Source organism: Mytilus galloprovincialis, chromosome 4 (genome assembly GCF_965363235.1).
Source record: "Mytilus galloprovincialis chromosome 4, xbMytGall1.hap1.1, whole genome shotgun sequence".
Classification (NCBI taxonomy): domain Eukaryota; kingdom Metazoa; phylum Mollusca; class Bivalvia; order Mytilida; family Mytilidae; genus Mytilus; species Mytilus galloprovincialis.
In genome coordinates, this window is record NC_134841.1 from 29,115,928 (window position 1) to 29,139,943 (window position 24,016).

General features: G+C 32.0%; 1 protein-coding gene across 3 annotated transcripts in view; it reads right to left on the minus strand.

Annotated features, from left to right (window-relative positions):
- The window catches only part of LOC143071810 (uncharacterized), a 96,012-nt gene that overhangs the window by 26,799 nt on the left and 45,197 nt on the right, over positions 1-24,016 (minus strand). For all 3 annotated transcript variants that reach the window (XM_076246410.1, XM_076246408.1, XM_076246409.1), the window contains exons 2-7: positions 8,215-8,285; positions 6,971-7,045; positions 5,737-5,811; positions 3,952-4,059; positions 3,266-3,362; positions 2,264-2,405 (exon numbers count right to left, since the gene is read on the minus strand). In XM_076246410.1, coding sequence (XP_076102525.1) covers positions 2,264-2,405; positions 3,266-3,362; positions 3,952-4,059; positions 5,737-5,787 — 398 coding nt within the window. In that variant the 5' untranslated portion in view covers positions 5,788-5,811; positions 6,971-7,045; positions 8,215-8,285. The remainder of the gene's footprint in view (positions 1-2,263; positions 2,406-3,265; positions 3,363-3,951; positions 4,060-5,736; positions 5,812-6,970; positions 7,046-8,214; positions 8,286-24,016) is intronic.

The window sequence follows — 24,016 nt, forward strand, 5'->3', positions numbered from 1 at the left end:
GCACATATTTTCCAAATTGTGCATTATCTAGTGAAAGAACATTACGTTCATAACAAAATGTAAAGTTAAATGAAGAATGCACGAGACGAAGGACTTAGATTATTTTTTTATTCCTATATATATGAATGATGATGATACTAAAGATGTTGATAATTTCAGAAGAATTTTCATTAGCATTTAGAAGACTAATAAAAACATTGTCTGTTAGGAATCGTTTCTGTGATTATAGATTGAAATTCAAATGAATAACAGTTTTTTCCTATTTTATTTTGCATATCTGCGTTGACTTATTTAAACAACCAAATGAATACTAAAATACTAGAAAGTTTCATCAATTCTATTTGATTAGATATAGTTTGATTGACATCAAGCGATATGATAATTGTGTCCAATGAAAAAAAAAAAATGCATGCCATTTTGTTTTACTGTAAGATGTTCCAAACTAAAAAGCTGCAATGAGCATGGATAATCGGAAATCGTAGAATGTTTGATGGATATAATAGATTTGTCATGAGTTTAATTCAAGCCAGATTAAAAGGGATAAAAAAACACAAATATTGAAAAAAAAACAGGCACTTTCATTGCCAAAAAAACACTCCAAAACAATTGGCTAAAAGACAAAACTAGTTTTAGAAAAAAACACCTCCAAAATCTGATGGTAACCTTAAATGCTCTGATCAAGAATGCAATCCGTTCCTGGATCCATAAGACAAACTAATTGGTTTCAGGAAAAAAATTGTCGATAAGTTAACGGTTGAACAATCGCCGTAAAGAAGACGGCATTGTGTGACAAAAATATTGTCTAAATATGATGTCGTCTCAAAAATGCTATTTCCCTTTGCTTTTAATAACTTCTTTATAAATGGCATTCATGTATCAAGGAAATGACGATAATATACTCATGACCTGAAATAGCGTATGAGCTGGGAAATACCACTTAACATACTGGCTCTGTTGTAACAGAGGAAAGATAGGTTCACACTGGTTATCGTTCATTTGTTTTAAATATGTTTTCTTAATCGATCTTAAATGTCAATTTATAGAAATAATTCATGATACTAAGTTATCTAAACTGCATCTAGAGTATCCGTAACTAACGTTCATTGTGACAGATGTAATGCACATATTTAAGAAATTGTGCATTATCTGTGAAAGAACAGTACCTTCATAATAAAATGTAAAGTTAAATGACGAATGCAGAAGACGAGCGACTTAGATTATGTTTTACTCATATATATATATATATATATATATATATATATATATATATATATATATATACAACTATATGAATGATGATGGTACTAAAGATGTTGATAATTTCAGAAGAATTTTCATGATCATTTAGAAGACTAATAATAAAAATCTGTGAGGAATCTTTTCTGTGATTAAGTGTCCAGTAGAGTGAACAAATATCCAATTCGTCATCTCTTTATAAAAAGGTCAAGGGACATAAAATATCCATGACGGTTCCAGATTTCCTTATTAGTACATTATATAAATGTCACAGAAGTATACACGTTCGGATCTACATGACACATTTCAAACTAAACGAAAAAAAAAACACAGATTATTAATGGTTATTAACTATAAAAAAGGAGGAATATCCTTAAAAATTGTAAACCAATGCCAGCTGTATCAGCATACAACGGTCCAAAAAACAATAAAACCATAAACTGCATAAATGGATTAACTGGGTCGATGCCACTGCCGGTGGAGATTTATTTCTCCGAGGGTATCACAAGCCCAGTAAGTCAGCACTTTTTGTGCTGACATGAATTATCATTGATATGGTTATATTTATAAATTAACTGTTAACACAATTTTGAATTTTTTGAAGTACTTAGGCTTTTCTACTTCAGGCATAGATTACTTTAGCTGTATTTGGCAAAACATTTAGGAATTTTGGTCCTCAGTGATCTTCAACTTCGTACTTTGTTTTGCCTTTTTAACTTTTTTAGATTCGAGCGTCACTGATGAGTCTTTTGTAAACGAAACGCGTGTCTGGCGTATATACAAAATTTAGTCCTGGTATCTATGATGATTTTATTTAATACAAAAATTAAGTGCTGAAATCATTATGCCTAGCATAAAGCCTCTTTCGTTATGCCAAAGTTAATGACATCATATGAATCATCAACACACTGTCAAATTCAGCCCAAAAAGGGGTGTCTTTAACCCGAATTTGTTTTCTCTCAATCGATTTATGACTTTCGAACAGCGGTATACTACTGTTGTCTTTATTTAAAACATATACACTTACTCATTGTCGCTCATTACTGCAACGTAAGTCTTGTGGCCAACAAAATCTTCAAGAGATTTGGTATGCAGTAACCACTGCACACAGGTAAGTCTGTTAAACATTTTTATGCCTTTATCAAGGAGATCTTTACCTTCAGGCAAAACTAAAAAAAGAGTAATTCATGATTTGGTCAGATTAAGTTATTCACACAAGAAATACACGTTTATTTAACACAAACTAATTGAGTGTTGAAAGTTTTACGTAATACTCAACAGTCATGTTTTGTTCGTTTCATATGTTAATGTTCACTTTGTCAACTTGGCTCAGATGTATTTTCAAATGGCAGATGAAATGATTTGTCTGCCCTAGGAAAAAATTTCGGATGTAAACACGGTCATTTTAACAGAGATGACAATAATCTGTCTCGTTATTATGTTTGCATCGTTTGTTTTTTTATTTGTTTGTCGATTTCCATGATTATTGTTATTTTCACAGATATTTTATACAGCGCCAATAACACATTTGTTGAAAGTCTTTAATTACATTATAGTCTTAAAACATGATGTCATTGGTTTTGTATTGATATTAGTTATAAATGCATTGATAAAGACTTTCTTTAAAATGATCAAGAATAGCTAAAAATGCTTTGGTTCATCAACGCATACAAAAACGTACAATAATCCCGCCGCATTTATGCGCCTGTCCTAAGTCATTGGGTATTGTAAGTCTTGTTTATTTATTTTTTAAAATTTCTGTTTATTTATATGTTTTTGATTTGAGTGTACGTCCATTTTCTATGAAAAAGTACACATTTTGCTAATGAGTCAGCCAAATCTCGCTTCCGGGTACGAGATTTTCTCGCTGTTGAAGACCCTTTGTTGGCTTTGTGCTGTTTTCTGCCCTTTTGTCTGATTGTCGTCTCTTTTACACACTCAGTACTATGTTTGATATTCATTTATCTGTGTTTCTTTGCCCTATTTCTAATAATTCTTTTTTTTATATAGTATAGTTATCTGTACAAACCAAGTGTATCTTCTATTTTATATGGAACAATTTTCTTTGGCCACAACTGATTCAAAGTGGTCAGGCTTTTCTTTGATATATCACGTTCATCTCCTGACTTAATAATAAGAAAATAAGAAACTATAGATATTGTACGTTATACATGTAAAAGTTAATATAGAAAATTTGTGATTTATACTAGCAATTGTCTGGTAATTTTTTCAAATTGTCTACAAACATTTTATTAGTTTGCAAAAGGGATCAAGACTGATGTCCTCCGTTCACTTTAAGATAGATTCTCTAAAACATACGTTTATACCAAAGATTAACTATCAGTTCACTGAAACATTTTTCTTAGAAGTTATTTCACTAAAGGTGGATACTTTTTACTATAATGGTAAATGATAAGATTTACATAATTATTGGAAGTTAATATAAACAATGGGTAACTTATGTCTCATACTGTGAAAGATTTGCTGATGATGTTTTGTTTTATATTAAAGTGATGGTTTTGAGTCGAATTCGACTGCTCACAACCCAGACGACAACTGCTGATCATATTTGGTCCCAAAGAACGATAGTAATAAATATTACCTCAGTTGAAGACAAAGCATGACAATCAGTTACTACTACAAACACTCAAATTTAGTATTTGTTTATCTTTTTTTTAATAAAACTCGAGACAAAAATTCAGTAATTCAACGTACCTCTTCTGTCTCCAAACCACGTTCTACCTTTTGGTCATGGGTCATTCTAAGAATTTCAGCTTGTCTGGCCAAAAAAGTCTTGCTATTTTCAGGATGCAAATTATTTGCCTGCAAATTATATAAATAAACTAAATAAAAAAAAAGTCATACTGATAAGCATCGCAGTCTACCAAAACAACTTCTAACCAAAGATCTGATAATTATTTCACAAGGTTATCAAGTTATAAGAATAATTAACTCTTGCATCGAATTTTGAGGTACTCATCCCCTTTCGTCCTTCCCCACTAATGCATTATAAACAGAATGTGAGTGTTAGTTAACGTAAACTAGAGGCTCTAAAGAACCTGTGTCGCTCACCTTGGTCTATGTGAATATTAAACAAAGGAAGCAGATGGATTCATGGCAAAATTGTGTTTTGGTGATGGTGATGTGTTTGTACGTCTTACTTTACTGAACATTCTTGCTGCTTACAGTTATTTCTATCTATAATGAACTTTGCCCAGTAGTTTCAGTGGAAAATGTTAGTAAAAATTTACAAATTTTATAAAAATTGTTAAAAATTGACTATAAAGGACAATAACTCCTTAGGGGGTCAATTGACCATTTCAGTCATGCTGACTTATTTGTAAATCTTACTTTGCTGTACATTATTGCTGTTTAAAGTTTATCTCTATCTATATTAATATTCAAGATAATAACCAAAAACAGTAAAATTTCCTTAAAATTACCAATTTAGGGGCAGCAACCCAACAACGGGTTGTCCGATTTATCTGAAAATGTCAGGTCAGATAGATCGTGACCTGATAAACAATTTTACCCTTTGACCGATTTGCTTTTAATGCTTTGGTTTTTGAGTTATAAGCCAAAAACTGCATTTTACCCCTATGTTCTATTTTTAGCCATGGCGTCCATCTTGGTTGGATGGCCGGGTCACCGGACACATTTTTAAATTAGATACTCCAAAGATGATTGTGGCCAAGTTTGGATTAATTTGGCCTCGTAGTTTCAGAGGAGAAGATTTTTGTAAAAGATTACTAAGATGTACGAAAAATGGTTAAAAATTGACTATGAAGGGCAATAACTCCTAAAGGGGTCAACTGACCATTTCGGTCATGATGACTTATTTGTAAATCTAACTTTGCTGAACATTATTGCTGTTAACAGTTTATCTCTATCTATAATAATATTCAAGATAATAACCAAAAACAGTAAAATTTCCTTAAAATTACCAATATAGGGGCAGCAACCCAACAACAGATTGTCCGATTCATCTGAAAATTGCAGGTCAGATAGATCGTGACCTGATAAACAAATTTACCCTTTGACAGATTTGCTCTAAATGCTTTGATTTTTGAGTTATAAGCCAAAAACTGCATTTGACCCCTATGTTCTATGTTTAGCCATGGCGGCCATCTTGGTTGGTTGGCCGGGTCACGCCACTCATTTTTTAAACTAGATATCCCAATGATGATTTAAGTTTAGTTTAATTTGGCCCAGTAGTTTCAGAGGAGAAGATTTTTGTAAAAGTTAACGACGACGGACGCCAAGTGATGAGAATGATCATTTTTTTACTAGAGGTTGGCTATTTCTAAGACTTCCTTTTATATTTCATTTTTGTTCATTTTATTTGATATCTTATTTATAATTTGATAAAAAAAAAAACAGTATACATTGTCCGATGTCTCCTATTAAAATGAAACAATATGTAACAACAACCAAAACAATTTAAGAAAAATAAAGGGAATATTAATAAAAAGGAAATAAGTTTGTGTCCATAATTGTTACCTTATATTTTATATTATGCTTGATGACTTGGAAACTACTAAGAAGTGGCATGTTCTCTGAATCTGGATCAACTGTCTATGAAGATAGGAAACATATGTATTAAAACTTCGAATTAGTCGGTAATATTCCGAATTTGTTACAGATGTCAAAAAGCGAGTTAACATTTCACTGTTATGAGATATTGTTAACAGACATAATTATTGACAACAATACCGACGATGCACCAACTTTCCTGATATATTTTACTGTGAAAAGTCATTTTCGAAACATTGTTTAAACTTGAATAATTACATTAGATGTTTGTTTCATTATGATACTTTATTCTGATTGGCAAACTGCACATCACGTGTTATTCCGTAAGCAGTTGCATTGCTCAATAAAACTTTTCATTCATGATAACACGTGGTCCCACAATAAAGTGCACAGGTGAATTTAACAAAACAATAATAAAATTGGTGTTTTCATGATCATTGCTAAAAAAATGTAATTATAAGTATTGAGTGCTTCTTTTTGTAACTTCATAGGGCTGTAAAAGCGTTGACCGTGCGCACATTTTTAGTATGAAGCGCTTCCGCGCTTCATACAAAATGTACGTCGGTCAACGCTTTTACACCCCAATGAAGTTACAAAAAGAAGCATTCAATTCTTAACTACAATTCAAAGATTATAGCTGATTTTTTGGAAAATTAAGGGTACGATATGAGACATTTCTTACCTTTTTTTAAGCATTTTACTATCATGATTGTACAGCTAAAGATATTTGTATTTACATCTTTTTACTTCAGAAGAATTTAATTTTTGGCTCTTACGTTCATCAACACAAAAACGAGTCTTATATGCAATTGATTGTCTGCGTCTGAAACGCTTTTATGGATTAATTGTTGAAGACCCTACTTTGACCTATAATGGTTTACTTTTACAAATTATGTCTTGAATGGAAAGTTGTCTCATTGGCACTCATACCACATGTTATTATATCTTTTATCGTTTTTTAAAGATGAAGTATGTATGCAATTGCGACAACTATCCACTCAAGACCGAAACACATAGATGTTCGCAACTATGTGTCTTCAACAACAAGGAAACCCATACCGGTAACCATTGTGTCTTTAAAGATCTGTGTACTCAATAGTATTTAATATCCGGTACGAATATCCATACTTTAAATATTTGATTAACAGGTTAATTGCATGTCTATAAGGAAGACATACAGAATTAACTTATTGAAGATTACCTCATTTTGAAAAATATCCTTTTCCCTCTTTCCTTCGGTTCTACCTGCAACCTTTGCTAGTACTTCTTTTGCAACCTTTTATTGAAAATCATGCATTAGGTTTTAATACAATTTGAAAGATCTTTTTTCACCATATAATTCAAGAAAATGCCTCGGATTTCCATTTATAAATTGTTAATTTTATTTCTGTGTAAGAATATCGGTATTGGTATTGATATTGGTATAGAATGATGCCATATTAGTGCACAGTTTATTTTTAGAAAAAAAAATCATTGGTTTCAGTCATTCGTTTTGTCCTTGATTTGCAACCTTAATATCATTTCTATCCAACAATGTCTATTTTGAATACCAAAATACCCAACAATTATATAAATCATCTTTTCATTGAAACCAATCACTTGTCCTTTTACAACTTTTTAAAGAACTTTACAAAAGTTTATTGTAGAAAAGTTTTTCCAATTACAAGCTTTTTTCAGAAAATGTGTTAATATTTCAATTATCCAATTAGCTATCGGTGCACACGTTTTTACTCAAATAAAGTTTTGTGGTGTTAAAATATCAATACTTCTGCATATGTACAAACTATTTTTACTATGATTAACCTGAAACACTGTTCGCGTTATGTTCTTGTCATGCTAAACTTTCTTGAAATAAACCTGACTTTGTGCATCCTGTAAAGGTGTATTTGATTCCAACGCCACAAAAAAAAAAAAAAAAAAAAAAAAAAAAAAAAAAAAACCAGGATAAAAAAAACAAAAAAAAAAAAACCAGGATCAACCAGGGAAAATATAGATTGATCATATTATTACATTGGTTTCAATGAATTACATTAATTATATGATTTCCCAGTTAAATAAAAACCGATAATTTCACATGTTAAATAAACGTGGTTATTTCACTCTCTTACGTCATACATACATATGCGTTGTCAAAACGTCGATAACGGCGAATCGAAACACATTGTGAATGCGTAGAAAAAAGATATAGTTCCTTACATGTTTTACATTATTTTCTTTAAAAAAAAGCCATTTGCCAATGTAATAAAAAGAATAACTAATTAAAAAATTCAAATATCGAAAAATATTCAACTCGTGACCGAACAACACTGACAATTAACTCATGCGCTACGCGCATTCGCGAATTAATGTGTTGTTTGGTCACTCGTTCAATATTTTTCTCTATTTGAATTCTTCGATTAGTTATTCTATAAATCTTACTATAACCTGCCAAAATATTTGTCTTACCTGTTCACGTGTGTTTTTTCTCTGTACTAACGCATCGAGAAGAGACTGGATACGACTGTCAACATTTTCATCTGGAAAATATCATAATTGAAATTTAAAATGGATAGAAAATTCTAGGTTCAGTTGTTATAATGCAAATAGTTTTTCTCTATGACAAGTAACAAGAATGAATGATTGTAACTAGAAATGGTGTTTAATGCGTGTGCAAAGCACATATCAACCACAATGACGGACTCAATAAAGAACAACATACATTTTTATTATTTATTCATGAAATTGTTTGAAAAAAAACGCCCAGTGTTAACGTTCAGTGCATATTATCATTGAAAAAAATCTGATTCAGATTGAATATAATGTTCAATTCAATCTCTAGTAGCAAGGTTCATATTTCACCTTGTAAAGTATAAAGACTCCGATAAAGTATTTTTCAGACTTACTCAGTAAAGTGCAATGTCTGAAACCAGTTTTGAAAAACAGGCATTATGTCATCACAATTTAGAAACACATATTACAGACCAAGATAGTATAATTATTATCCTTGTAGTGTCTTGCAACCATAGACGACCAAAGCGGTGATGTTAATAAGGTTAAGTAAAACACGGTTAACAGTATGTTCATATTGTTATAAAATCAGGCAATTTGAGGCCTATGTTTTTTTTTTATTTTAGTGAAATGCGTATGACTTGCGATTTGTTTTACTATTAAATCTTGATTTGTGAAAGTCATTATCAAGTTATTGACTTGAGCACAAATATAACATTGAAGTTTTATTTTTACAAAATGCATTGGGTGATGACTATCACTAAATGGGAATTTCTTTGTTTGTTGTATACACATGATCACTATTTGTCCGCCAATAATGGACATCACAAAGGTTCCCGTAAACATTTGACGCGACAATAGAAAAATATCTGACGCCACAATGGAACAGTGATTATTGTATCAAGTCAAAAGTTCCAGCGGTGAAGTTTCTCGGGTTTAGATTTCAAAATAGCGGTAAGAAGTATAATTTACTTTGTGTTCGTTCGTGATAAGTTTATTTCAAAAGAATCTGTATTGGTTTTCTTTTGGCTTTTTTGGGGGGATAGAGAGAAGATAAATGATCGACCCTGAAAAGATCTCTTTAAAGGTTCTAAAGAAACATTTAACAATGCTTGGGCTTGCTATGATGTATCAGCATTTACTACGTATTTTAGACCGGTCGTAATCAGATTATCCGTGGAGATGACTACCTAAAACTGATGTCGGTTATATAATAAAAATAGTTTCCATTTTCATGTATGTAAAATTTAAAATGATTAATCAGCTCATTTATATGATTGTTAGTCATCTATATGACACAGGTTGTTTTTTTTGTTTTTGTTTTGACACAGTTTTGATTAAGAAAAAAAAAAACGACATGGTTATAAAATACCTAAAATTACATCATAACTAATGCACTACTGTATTAAACATTTTCTATGGTGAGCAAATATATAAAATAACACCATTCAGTCATTCCCAAAAAATGGGTACAATTACAAAATTACAGTGTCGCCGGCAAATAACCACAAAATGCAAGCTTAACATATGTCACAGATAATCTTTTTCGTGTTCTAAGTGATTAATATGTATACTAAAATAAAATTATATTCTTTTGTGATGTATATCTTAAATATATTTGTGTGATTTTCTATTTAATATACGGGTATCACACGAATTCCGAATGTCGCCAAGAAAAACTCCAAATATCGGTGTGAATAAAAATACTTTATTTCATCTAAATCATGATTAGATTTGCTTTTTTTATTTAACACTATATTGATTTTTATCCACAAAAATATTTTAGAATCAAAAGTTATAATATACACTTAGATTTACACATTAAACCAATGTCGCCGATAAACGTATAACCTACCGTAACGTATCTTTAGGTACAGTCAAAACATATTTATATGATTGGAAATCATGCCCAAAGTGACTTTAAGCAAAGTTGATACATCAAATTTTAAAATCCTGCCTTTAACTTTTATTGCAATGAAACGAAAAATTAAAAAAAATCTTCTTTTTCTCTTTTTTTCGATTGTCGCATATAAGAATCCAACCTACGTAACGCGTATTTTGGAACGTACTAACCAAGAACAAATCAATTTGATGATTATTTCATTGAAATCACCCATAAAGCTTCTCAATAATCAGTTTTGAGAAAGCAACTCAACAATATTGTTACATATTTCCATGTATAATGTAAATAAATCTAACCTCCGTTTGAATAACCTCCGTGACGCAGTTATTTACAGTTAAGTTGTCAGACTTTTTTATCAGTATCAGCGGCTGCTGACACTGCCGAAAGTCATTTTTGTAGCAGACAGCATTTATTATAAAGGAAACAGACAAACAAAATACAGATTTTGAGAAAAAAAATGTTGTTTTGAGAAAGGTAGGTTAACTTGTTTTTTCCTCTTATGTGAGCAACATTATAACGTTTAATAAACGTTATATCAGCCATTTTCTCAGATGTAAAATAGTCTACAACACAACTTGTGTAATTACGACGACAATCATAACTTTAACAGCGGTTAATGGCAAACATTTTCAAGATCATTTAGGACTCATCAATGTAACGGAGGTTATACAAATTAAAAAAAATCTAAACATGCATGTAAACACGATCATACCAATTGAAATTCTTGTACATTGGTATAGATACCAAATCAGTCCATCAATTATCACTAATAAATATCAAAAGGTGATGTAAATCATAACCGATATCATTGATTTACGTTACGGAGGATAGAAATTTTAGGAAAAAAAAGTTTTTTTCTCTAACAGGACTTTACTCTTTTTCGATAAGGATTTACTAAGAATTTTTTTTAATTCTGTTGTCTTGTTTGTCATTTAATTCCAATATTTACATTCATTTATATGTTTGCTGTTGGTAAGAACTGGAATTGTCCGTTATGGAGGTTTTAAATGTCGTTACGGAGGATAGAAATTTTCGAAATGAAATTATTTTGACCCCAAAACTTCATAGTTGAGTATAATATATACATTATAGTGTGAAGGAAGATGACATTATATGTATAGAGCTAATAAAATTAAGTTGAACAGTATTCGGTTTAGGTAAAACATATTTTTGAGTGAAAGTTCATGAATCGTTACGGAGATTTTGACAAGAACAAGTCCATTTGACTAAAAGAAACATGTAACTTGATAGAAAACAGTTTTTTAGTTTGTAATGTCAATAAATTGTTTAGAAAAGCTAGCATTAAAGAGTTAAGTGTTACTTTGTATCAGCATTTAGATACTGGTTTGATATTAACCTCCGTAACAAAGATGGGGGTGTGGATTAATACAAGCATAAAAAATACATACAAGTGATTCAAAACATATATAATAGGGTTTTTCATGGAAAGCTGTATTATGAAACTAAAATATTGTACAGCATAACATTTCATTAGTTCAAATTCATTACTAAATAAGTTGTGAAAACTACTAATTTGAATTATTTTTTAAACGCTATATTGATTCAGACCTTAAAATTGGTATTTGCTTTCAATATATACAGAATAATACGTATACATCAGTTTGATATGGTGGTTAATGTAACCCATTTCACATGAGCCTGGATTTAAATCTTGTGTTTTTCTCTAATGCAATTTTTAAGATGACTTTATACAACACTAACCTCCGATACGTTCATACTTACCTTGTCTTACAAAAAATGCTAAAACTTGAAAACAACAAAAATGGTGTAAGTAAAAATTTAAAAAATGACAGACTAAATATAGACACAGAAGAAAACAGCACTCTCTCTCTGCTCAGTTGAAATTTATTTTTTAACAGTGTCTACATTCGAATTGTACCCATTTTTTGGGAATGACTGCATTACACGCTCAATCCAAATTTTCTCTTCTTGTACGTGTCTACAATAAAACTCATCTATTCTATTTTTAGAAATTTACCTGTGATATATTAGACGTCACAAAAACTACGTCACTTTTTGCGGCGATGATAAATTCGTGTGACGCACATATTATAGCTCTATTGTGGTTTACTGATTTACTATTGTAAATTATTGAAAGTTTGTCCTTTTCAATTATGGGGTTTACGTGTTGTAATGTTATGAACTATTACATTATTAAACCGCATGCAACGAAGTTGCGGAGGGTATAATGTGTTTGACCCGTTCGTCTGTCCGTCAGTCCGTCATTGCGTCAGTCCTGTTTCTTGTCATCACAACTCCACTCAAACCACACAACAGAATTTCATGAAACCTTTTTAGATAATAAGGACATAATATGTAGATGTTCAACGCGACAGGAAATTGCGATTTTTTTTCTGGGAGTTACGCCTCTTTGAACTTATTTGCTTCAATATACTACTGCAACAGTTTGTCATCGCAACTGCTTTGAAACCACACAACAGAAATTCATGAAACCTGTTTAGATAATAAGGACATACTATGTAGACGTGCATATCAACAGGACATTATGATTCAATTTGTTTTCTTAACAGTTTTTTTTATTTCTCCAGTGACAATGTGGGGACGTGGGGTATGTGAGCGCGCTCACTAAGGTTTTTAATTTATTCATGTGTTTCTCTCGGCTGAATATTCTTGTTTTTATTGCACTGTATTTCAGTTATGAAATGTTGTAATTTTTGCGGTGTTTTGGCTTGGGTAGCAATAAATCCAGATTCAACCCACCATTTTTGTAATGATATCCTGTAACAAGTCAGTAATATGGCAGTAATAATCAAATAGTACGCTTCTTAAAGTTGATTTGTTTTCCTCGGTTTTGGTTTATGACCCGGATATGTTTTCGCAATTGAACTTCGGTATACTACTGTTGCCTTTATTTATCAAATAGTCCGTTAATATGTATGTTGGTGTTTACTACTGTTGCCTTTATTTATCAAATAGTCCGTTAATATGTATGTTGGTGTTTTTTACATTTCAGTTTTTGTGTTGTTTCGTTGTTTTCCTCTTATAGCTGCTGTATCTCCCTCTTGGTCTGGTTTATGTCCCAGGTTTGTTATCGCTTAATAGATTTATGACTATTGAACAGCTAACTGACTCGTGGTGTTTTACTACATTGATTACCTTAGCTGTATTTGGCAAAACGTTTAGGAATTTTGGTCTTCAATGCTCTTCAACTTCGTACTTTATTTGGCATTTTTAACATTTTTGGATTCGACACTGATAAGTCTTTTGTAGACGAAACGTGCGTCTGGCGTATATACAAAATTAAGTCCTGGTATCTATGATGAGTTTATTGACTGGTTCGTAAGCCCTCGTACGATCGGAATTGAACAGCGGCGTACTAATGTTGATTTTATACAGCAACACACGACAGCCTTTTAAATTGGATTGCAATGCACATAACTTTCTAAGTATAAGACTGACCCCCCCCCCTTAAAAAACATAGAAAAATAATTAAAAATTCAACCAAAAAATACTAAATATAAGCAAGCCTTTTCCTCAATGCAATTTATTCTTATTCAAGAATGATTGAACAGAACAGTTAAATAAAAGTTCAACCATGATACTAGACCGGTGTCTTTGGTCGTTTATTAAACTGCGATGCATCATTAAAAACTACTTTAATTAGCATATAAAAGCGATAAGTACAGTGATACGTACTGGGGCTGATTACAACCGTATACGCAGTTTGAATCAATTATTTAGTGTTTGTGGTTATTACGACTGCTTTTAAAAGTATTTATGAAAATCCCATACTGTGACAGATGAATTTTTCATCGTTAAAACTGCTTACTTAGTCAAAATAAATATCCGTTATTCATAATTACATGCTTTGATAAATTTCACATTAGAGATAAATATCAACAGCGAGCCACAACGTGAACCGTTTTGTGTGTGAGTGCGTTATTAAGCCACCCGTCCAGTGTCACGGGAATGAATATACTTCATATATAAATTATTGATTAGATATTTTGGCTAATAAAATATCAAACGGTGTGAATTTAATCGAATATTTTCGTTGAAATTGGCAAGGCCGGTTATTAACCTCGATAAATTGAACCGTATGGTGAATAACCTCGACAAATTGAAACGTCCGGTAAACAACCCTAGTACTCAACGCCGTTATTAATGATGGTCTTTTTACCATGCCAAATTAAATGCCAATATTTGTTGAGTATTAATAAAACAGCAACGGTTCTATGAGATTTTGGATATATCCAAAATTATCAACACTCCTTCGGGATATTTCCCCGAGGGCCTTAATTTTATACTTTTAAGGTGCAATAAAATTGATTAAATTGTGTTTAAATTGTGTTCTACAAAAAGAAATCACCAATTCACCAACATTCCAACTAACTCCATTTTCAAAAAACGACATCTGTAACAAACATAAACTTTTAGCTACCGCTTTACAAGCAGAACCAAAAACAATGAAAGTCCCAACTATGTATTGGCTTCCGAAACTACACAAAACACCTTACAAATATAGATTTATTTCGTCTTCAAGCCATTGTTCCACTACTAAATTATCTATTCTTCTTACCAGTACACTTGGTACAATCAAAAACCTGATAATAAATTGTTCAAATAAAGCCTTCGAAAATAGTGGAATTAATTACTTTTGGAGTGTCAAAAACTCGTTGGAAGTACTTGATAAATTGCATGCTTATATTGGTGATTTTGAATCTGTTCAAAGTTTTGATTTTTCTACCCTATATACCACATTGCCTCACATTCTCATTAAGAAAAACTTCACACACCTAATTAAATGGGCATTTAAAAAGTCAGAATGTGAATATATATGTTCAAACTCTTTTAGGTCATTTTTTAGTAGCAATAAACAAAAAAAACTATGTCAATTGGACATGCTTTGATACTATATCTGCTCTTGAATTTTTACTAGATAACATTTTTGTTCGCTTTGGAGATTCCGTATATCGTCAGGTTATCGGAATTCCAATGGGGACTAACTGTGCACCACTTATTACGGACCTGTTTTTGTATTGCTATGTGTTACAATTTATGACAAAAATCAGCAAAGACCCATCGAAACAACATCTGATACACAAATTTAATAATACTTTTAGATATTTGGATGATATTTTTAGCTCTCAATAATGACGACTTCAGACCAGTATGTATACTAAAAAAAATTATCCTGTTGAACTTACCTTAAATAAAGCTAATACTTACAATGACCACTGCCCTTTCCTCGATCTTGATATATATATCATTAACGGAAAGCTTAATACTAAAATTTATGATAAAAGAGATGATTTCTCATTTCTCATCGTTAATTATCCATTTTTAGATGGGGACGTTCCCTTGTCACCATCTTACGGAGTTCATATATCTCAACTTGTACGCTTCGCTCGTGTATGTCACAATGTTTTAGATTTTAACGAGAGAAATTTATGTATTACTGAAAAATTATTACACCAGGGTTTTCGATATCACAAACTAAACCAAACATTTACTATAAATTTTATCATCGGTATAAGGACATCATTCGTAAATATAGCTCAACATGCAGACTTCTTATACGTTCAGGTATCTCACATCCAATATTTTATGGAAATATTCTTTATAAAGCACAAAAATGTCAGTATTCACCTCAGAAGCTAACAAAACCTTTAAATAGACTTATTAAGAAGGGATATAGTTACGATACTGTTGTCAGGTCATTAAAGATTGCATATTTTGGCGTTAATATTGATTCACTTATAGGGTCTTTGCATCGGAACTAAACACATTTATTCTTAATAAACCAGTTGTTGGCATGGCACGGGTTATGTTCTTCTCATATATGTTATGATGGTATGATACTAAACCTCTCACGGGGAGGATTGTGCCTGATATTCATATGATGAAGACATAATTTTTCAATCAGTTTAATTGAGGTCCGGAGCTTGCCATGTCAGTTAACTGCTAGTAATCTGATGTTATTTATGTATTATTGTCATTTTGTTTATTTTCTTTGGTTACATCTTCTGACATCAGATTCGGACTTCTCTTGGACTTAATTTTAATGTGCGTATTGTTATGCGTTTACTTTTCTGCATTGGCTAGAGGTATAGGGGGAGGGTTGAGATCTCACAAACATGTTTAACCCCGCCGCATTTTTGCGCCTGTCCCAAGTCAGGAGCCTCTGGCCTTTGTTAGTCTTGTATCATTTTAACTTTTAGTTTCTTGTGTACAATTTAGAGTTTAGTATGGTGTTCATTATCACTAAACCAGTATATATTTGTTTAGGGGCCCGCTGAAGGACGCCTCCGGGTGCTAGCATTTCTCGTTGCATTGAAGACCTGTTGGTGACCTTCTGCTGTTGTCTGCTCTATGGTCGGGTTGTTGTCTCTTTGGCACATTCCCCATTTCCATTCTCAATTTTATTTAAACTTTAAGATTTCACATTCATTTGATTTAACGTTTGATCTTTTAACGTTTTTTACACGTAGAAAAAAGTAAAATCACAAAAATACTGAACTTCGAGGAAAATTTAAAACGAAAAGTCCCAAATCTACGGAAGCCGTAAGGGGACACACAAAACATTAGAAAATATTTTTTTTAATTCGAGATCACGATAAAACATTACCGTTTTACCGAGATCTCGATAAAAAAATATATCGTTATCTCGATAAAACGAATTTGTTATATCGAGATCTCGGATTATTAAATCGTTATCTCGATTTATTATATCGAGATCTCGATTTAGTACATCGAGATCTCGAATTATTATATCGATATCTCGATTTATCAAATCGAGATCTCGGATTATTATATTGTCATCTCGGTTTAATATATCGTTATCTCGAGAAAACGAAACTGTTATATCGAGATTTCGGATTATTAAATCGTTATCTCGGTTTAATATATCGAGATGTCGATAAAAAATATATCGTTATCTCGAGAAAACGAAACTGTTATATTGAGATCTCGGATTATTATATCCCTAACTATTTTTAACCGAAATTCCTTTGTTCAATGTATGGACGACCTGAATACCAAAACATATATATATGTAGGACTCGGAACCGCGATGGTACTCCAAACCGCGATGGTCACGCTGAAGTGCGATGGTCTACGCTGATGTGCGATGGTTAACACGCTGAAGTGCGATGGTAACATTGTGACGTTAACTTGTTGATATTTACGCTGAAGTGCGATGGTGGTTACGCTGTAGTGCGATGGCCAACTTAAGACTTTTGAGTAAAAGCAAAATGCACATGGGCATGTTGTAATAAAATAACACCATTAATATTTGGCTGCTTGCCTCTTATTTTGAAGATGTTTAAATTTCTGTTTAGATCAAACCAAAGACTTTAATTTTTGTTTTAATCTAATTTTCCAAGTCTCCAATTATTCTTTTAGCACGCACGAGTATGGAATAAGGTGTTCAAAGGAGAAATAAAAAAAAAGATTTAGCGTGTAGGTTTTTATAATAGTACTAAGAAGTGTCCATCTCATTTATTTAAATATTATGATAAAACTCAGTAATTGCTCACATTCTTCTTCAATTTATATATACATGTTGTACCTTAAATGTCGGAACAGTATCCTCGAAGTAAAAATACCGACAAGTAAATTTATGCTTTACTAATAGCGAAACTTGTCAATTTTTTCACGAAAAACAAAGATGAGGATGATAAATTGGGAAGTACACATAGGGTTTAGTCAGGTTAATTTGTGTCTTACATGTTTTAGACTGAAACCATAAAAAAACCAAGAGCGACGGTGTTCTTTCAAAACAAAACAAAAATATCTCGGGAATAAGACAACATTATATGAACTTGATATAGCAAAATCATTAAAACATTGCTAATACTATCATATCTTTTTTAATTTTTAAATTGCCCACATAAAATCATTTGACGCTTACCGTAAGATAAATTAAGATTATTATTATATTAGTATACTGTATTTATCGTACAAAAAGTCTGCGGCATAATTCAGAATACTGGTTAGCCCATTTGGTGACCAAGTTCATCTTTCAGCCTCTTTGCTGCCTAAAATGTTTCAACATATTTTTTTAACCTCAACATGTAATGCTTGAAACTGTTCGGGGCTTGAATTGTTTGTTTCTTTCTTATTTCCTTAGTTTTCATTGTTAGCATGAAACCTTCATCTACAAAACCCTATTCTCCTGCCAGCGAATCCATGTTGTATTTTGAAAACGTCATATTTTTCAAACGTCATACACAAAACCATCGCACTTCATCGAAAGGACCATCGTACTAAAGCGAGGACCATCGGACTTCAGCGTGACCATCGCACTTCAGCGTCCCCATCGCACCTCCGAGTCCTACATATATATATATATATAAGTATTAAAATACTTTCAGAAGTTCACTCCATTATTCAAAATAAGCTTTTTCATAATGTTCACCCGTATTTCTATTTTTAGGTCCTTCGTTACTCCTCTTATATGCGTTGCGGAACATATTGACTATATAACTTTTGTTCCTCTATTAATAGGCTTTCGAATGAGGTATAATAACAGCAAAGGTAACGTGAAAATAAAAAAAAAGATAACGTTGAGTATTTTAATACTTATCTATAATACTAAAATTACGAGGTCCAATTTGTCAGCCGTCATCGGGTAAAAACGACAAATCAAAGAATTCAACTCTATATATAACTAATATAGGACAATGCTGTAGATTAAAAATTACACCACTCCAGACCCTTTTGTTTTCAGCATAATTAATATTGCCAATAATTAACAAGTTCCGGGTCGAATCCGATACCGATACAAATAGTATATTCAGCTATTACCTTATCTGTACGTTCCGCATTTGACAGGCGCGCCACCAAACGGTGTATTTAGGATTTTGCTATATACACGGGTCATAATCAAAGGACTGACACTACTAAATTCAATCATTGTCAAATTGTTCCCTATTGTAGTTTTATTCAGCAATCAGCAAGACTTTCTAAGATAACTAATATAGGACAATGCTGTTGATTAAAAAGTACTCCATTTCTGGATAGCCAGGACCTTTTGTTTTCCAAATAATTAATATTTCCAATAACTGATAAGTTCCAGGTCGACGGGTTCAAACAGAAAGATTTGAAAGCAGAGAAAACTGTGTATCTTATAATCGACATGACTTATCAGATGACAATACCAATTACTAAAATAAGGCTTAGGCATAGTTATATACTTTAATTCAGTCACGGACCCGCGATATCACGGGTGTGTACTTGTCTATATATATGTTTTGGAAGTCAGGTCGTCCATACATTGAACAAAGGAATTTCGGTTAAAAATAGTTAGGGATATAATAATTCGAGATCGCAATATAACAGTTTCGTTTTCTCGAGATAACGATATATTTTTTATCGAGATCTCGATATATTAAACCGAGATAACAATTTAATAATCCGAGATCTCGATATAACAGTTTCGTTTTCTCGAGATAACGATATATTAAACCTAGATTACAATATAATAATCCGAGATCTCGATTTGATAAATCGAAAATCGAGATAACGATTTAGTAATCCGAGATAACGATTTAATAATGCGAGATCTCGATATAATAATCCGAGATATCGATGTAATAATCCGAGATCTCGATATAATAAATCGAGATAACGATATAATAAATCGAGATAACGATTTAATAATCCGAGATCTCGATATAACAATTTCGTTTTATCGAGATAACGATATATTTTTTATCGAGATCACGGTAAAACGGAAATGTTTTATCGTGATCTCGAATTAAAAAAAATATTTTCTAATGTTTTGTGTGTCCCCTTACGGCTTCCGTACTAATCAAATGACAATATCAAATGATAAAACACATCAAACAAATGGACAACAACATACTTCAAATGTAGAAAATGGTGGGTTGAACCTGGTTTTATAGCGCTAAATTTCTCACTTGTATGACAGTCGCATCAGCTCTAGTGTAGAGTCGTGTGTTTGACGTCAGAATGTAAACGTCACACAGGAGGAAATATAAAATATTTTTTGTCGTTCAAAGTATTTTCAAAATTATAATTTCACGTGGGTAATGGTGGTATACAGGGTTGAAAAATCAAAAGTTTTGATAAAATAATTTCAGAAAAAGACCGAAATTTAAAAATTATCCAAAAGTTTTGATGAATGTACATATGGTTATAGTAGGGTGCCAAGTATCGAAAAAGACGTCTAGTTAACGAGTTTAAGTTAACGAATAACACACGGCTATATGTATATGCAAACTATTGGAAATTCATTATATTTTCCAATCATGAATGTCGTCGTAAGCTACTGTGGTCACGTTTTTCAAAATTTTGTAGTTTCTTAGGGTACCCAAAAATACCTCCTCACACAGGCCATCTTCAACACGAAAAATAAAATTATTGCTTTCTGTGTTATTTGTTCAAATGATACTTATTATTTAGCTGAAAAACTAAATTTATCATATAACGAAAGCTGAAAAGATTTGTACAATTTAAGTATAAGTATTTCATAATTTTAGTAAGACTATTTTTTTTCGCTGAAATTTACCACATTTTGAACGGAAGAACATTTATTGTGTGTTGCTTGCACGGATTTTTCTCTCTGATTACATCATTAAGACATGGTTCATATGTGTGCCAAATAACTTTTGTGTAATGTTAATAGGTGAGAAGAAAATACCAATTTAAAAACGAAAATTTAGTGATAATTCTGCCTTGATTCAAACACGCCTTTTTTCGTATCGTTAATCGTTTTGTAGCTTACACTATCAGTCATTACCGTATCACCATGGTGATACGGTCTGATTAGTCAGAGGCTAAACGTCAGGTTCGGGTAAATCTGTTAACGGTACTTCTGTTATTTCATTGGTGCTTCGTGGCTGTTTCCGGAATGATTCTGGGGGAAATGAAGGTCATTTTAACGTCTGATTGGCTATTAATGAGTGGCATGCATTACATGTTCTACGCGTCCGTAAATGGGGTCGGATTGAAATCATGATACTAGGTTATAGGTACATATTATGATAAAGTGTTCATTTGCTATAGTGATTAGTTATGATGATAACTCACGTCAAACTGTCAATTTGGTGCAGATTATATAATCATGTGACAATGTGATGATTTAATCTTGAAATTATGTTGCTATTTTGGTAAGAAACTGTACATTTATGTATTATTGCTATTCTCTAAAAATAGGACAGTGATGTGTATAATTTACACTTTAAACTGCGTATTAAAACGGTTAAATGATTGAGATACTTTTGTGTTAGATTTCTTCGTCAGCTAATAGAATACACGTATGCTCTATGTATAAAAATAATAACCATTTATTTTTCATTGCTTGGACATATTGATTAGAAAATATTAAAATCACGGAATTTACCGAAGATGTAATTTCGTTTCTAGCACTTTCATCGCTTCATTGATTTCTGGTGTAAATAAACAAACCCGACGTTACTGATTAGAAGAATACAAAAATTACAAGGTGAGCAATATGGTTTCTTATGTGCAAAGAAGCCTACACCAAGCATCACGGTATTGTTATTGGCAAGGGTTTCAGTGCACTATAGGATACTATAGTGTCAGCTGTTGCAAATTATATAATATAGCTTTATATTTGACAATGACCCCCAAGGCAATCATTTATACGATCCTTCAAACCAAAAAAACTTGCAACACAGTGAACTCCGAAAAAGATGTTTGCATGTGGGGTAGACAGTTTGATGATCTTTGATGCACGCGTACATGATGTTTTATTCTTTGGAGTTGTCAGGAGTCTGATTTAGAAGGGGCCAGGGGCATGCCATTCTTTTCTTGGAAATTTGGTCTGAACTTATGAAAATTTCTGGATCCGCCACTGGTTGTTGGACCATAATAGTCCCAGTATGGACACAGTGGTGATCAGCAGTCATTATAAAAAAGATGTGGTATGATTGCCAATGAGACAACTGTCTACAAGTGACCAAAATGACACAGACATTTTAAAACAACTATAGGTCACCGTACGGCCTTCAACAATGATCAAAGCCTATACAACATAGTCAGCTATAAAAGGCCCTGATATGACATGTAAAACAATTCAAACCAGAAAACCAACGGCCTTATTTATATAAAAAAATGAACGAAAAACAAATATGTAACACATAAACGAACGACAACCGGTGACTGAATTACAGGCTCCTGACTTGGGACTGACACATACATAAATAATGTGGCGGGGTAAAACATTGTAGCGGGATTCCGATCCTCCCCCTAACCTTGGACAGTGGTACATGTATAACAGTACAACATAAGAACGAACTATAAAAATCAGTCAAAAAAGGCTTAACTCATCAGATTGCCCATTGATATATCAAAAGCACTGAAAACTCTTTTTGATATATCTGATTTCAATTTATTCACATCATCAGGTCTTACACTTAGTATATTTTTTCGTGATGAACATTACTATTTGGTTGATTATGTAGGGAAGCACTGAAGCATGAGTGGAGAAGTCCCCCCCCCCCCCTTATTGTCCCAGCTGACCTGAGAATCTGTCCCTCTTTAACCATTAACGTCATTCAACAATTACTTTTCCATTGTGGCATCATATATTTTGTATTAAAACATCAAAATTTTACATGAAATATTTGTGATGTACATGTACAGTTTGTAATGGCGGACATATACATATTGTAGCAATAAGGTGTATTCAAAGCAAAATAATTAATAATAAATCAACTCAATGGAAAGAAGCATACTGGTAAGTCAATTGTTTTTTTTCGCACAGCATCTGCATAGAGTGATGAGATATAAATCAGGAGATCAATCACTGGTTTTAGAAGTCAAGAATTTTTATATTTTACTTATTTGGGTAGATACATGTAACACAACATTTATCTTTATGAAAACTATCACACTGATTTTAAATCATTATAGGAAAGCACAGTGTATAAGCAAACATTTCAGGAGGCAAAGAGTCTTTTATAGGCTGACTGCAATAGTCTGTATATTATCTGAAAAAGCTTAGTTCTTCTCAACTTTATTATTATTTTAAACATTTTAATAGATGTCTCCCAAATTTGGTGTATTTCTATTTAATGAATGGCTATTATCTATTTTGAATTTATTGAACCTTAAAACTAGTTTTTGACTCTTCACATTGAATAATCCGCCAAGCGGATTATGTAAAATGTGAAGAGTCAAAAATTAGTTTTATGGTTCAATAAAATCAAAATAAATTATTGCCATTCATTATAAATAAATTTCTATCAAAAATAAGGCTCAAAGAACTTTTTATATTATTTATATTAACAATAACAACGTACACACATGTTGGCGTATGAATACACAACGTCAGAGTGGGCGTGTCGCCATCAAAATTGACAACATTGAAAATAAAACTAATAATTTTAACCAATCAGAAGATAGTAAAAACACCAAATTTATTTATTAGCTTTTTTCAAAGTCATTTTCATTTATTTTTCAACCCGGCCCAGAAATATGTGGTTGCCTTTAATATAGCTGATTTAGAGAAAGGCGACCTGGGTCACCTCTAACAAAGGCTATATTTATTGTCCATGCCCCTTTTTTTCATAATTCATCTTACATGTACATCTCCTTTGAATTTGTTTGCCTATTTGTTCTATGGTCTATGCATATCTATCTTTATACCACATTTTCATGGTCCCACAAAAATGTTTAAAATGTTTACATTTTACTTTTTTCTAGCTTCTCTCATGTGATAGCCGTACCTTTTTGGTCACTATTTATGTATTGCGTTTAAATATAAATTGTAACACTTTACAGTGACTGAACAGGTAAAACAAATACTTCTCAAGAAACAGAAAAAAGAAGACTACTTGGAACAGCACCAGACTACATGTATGTATGAATAAAAACTCAGATCGG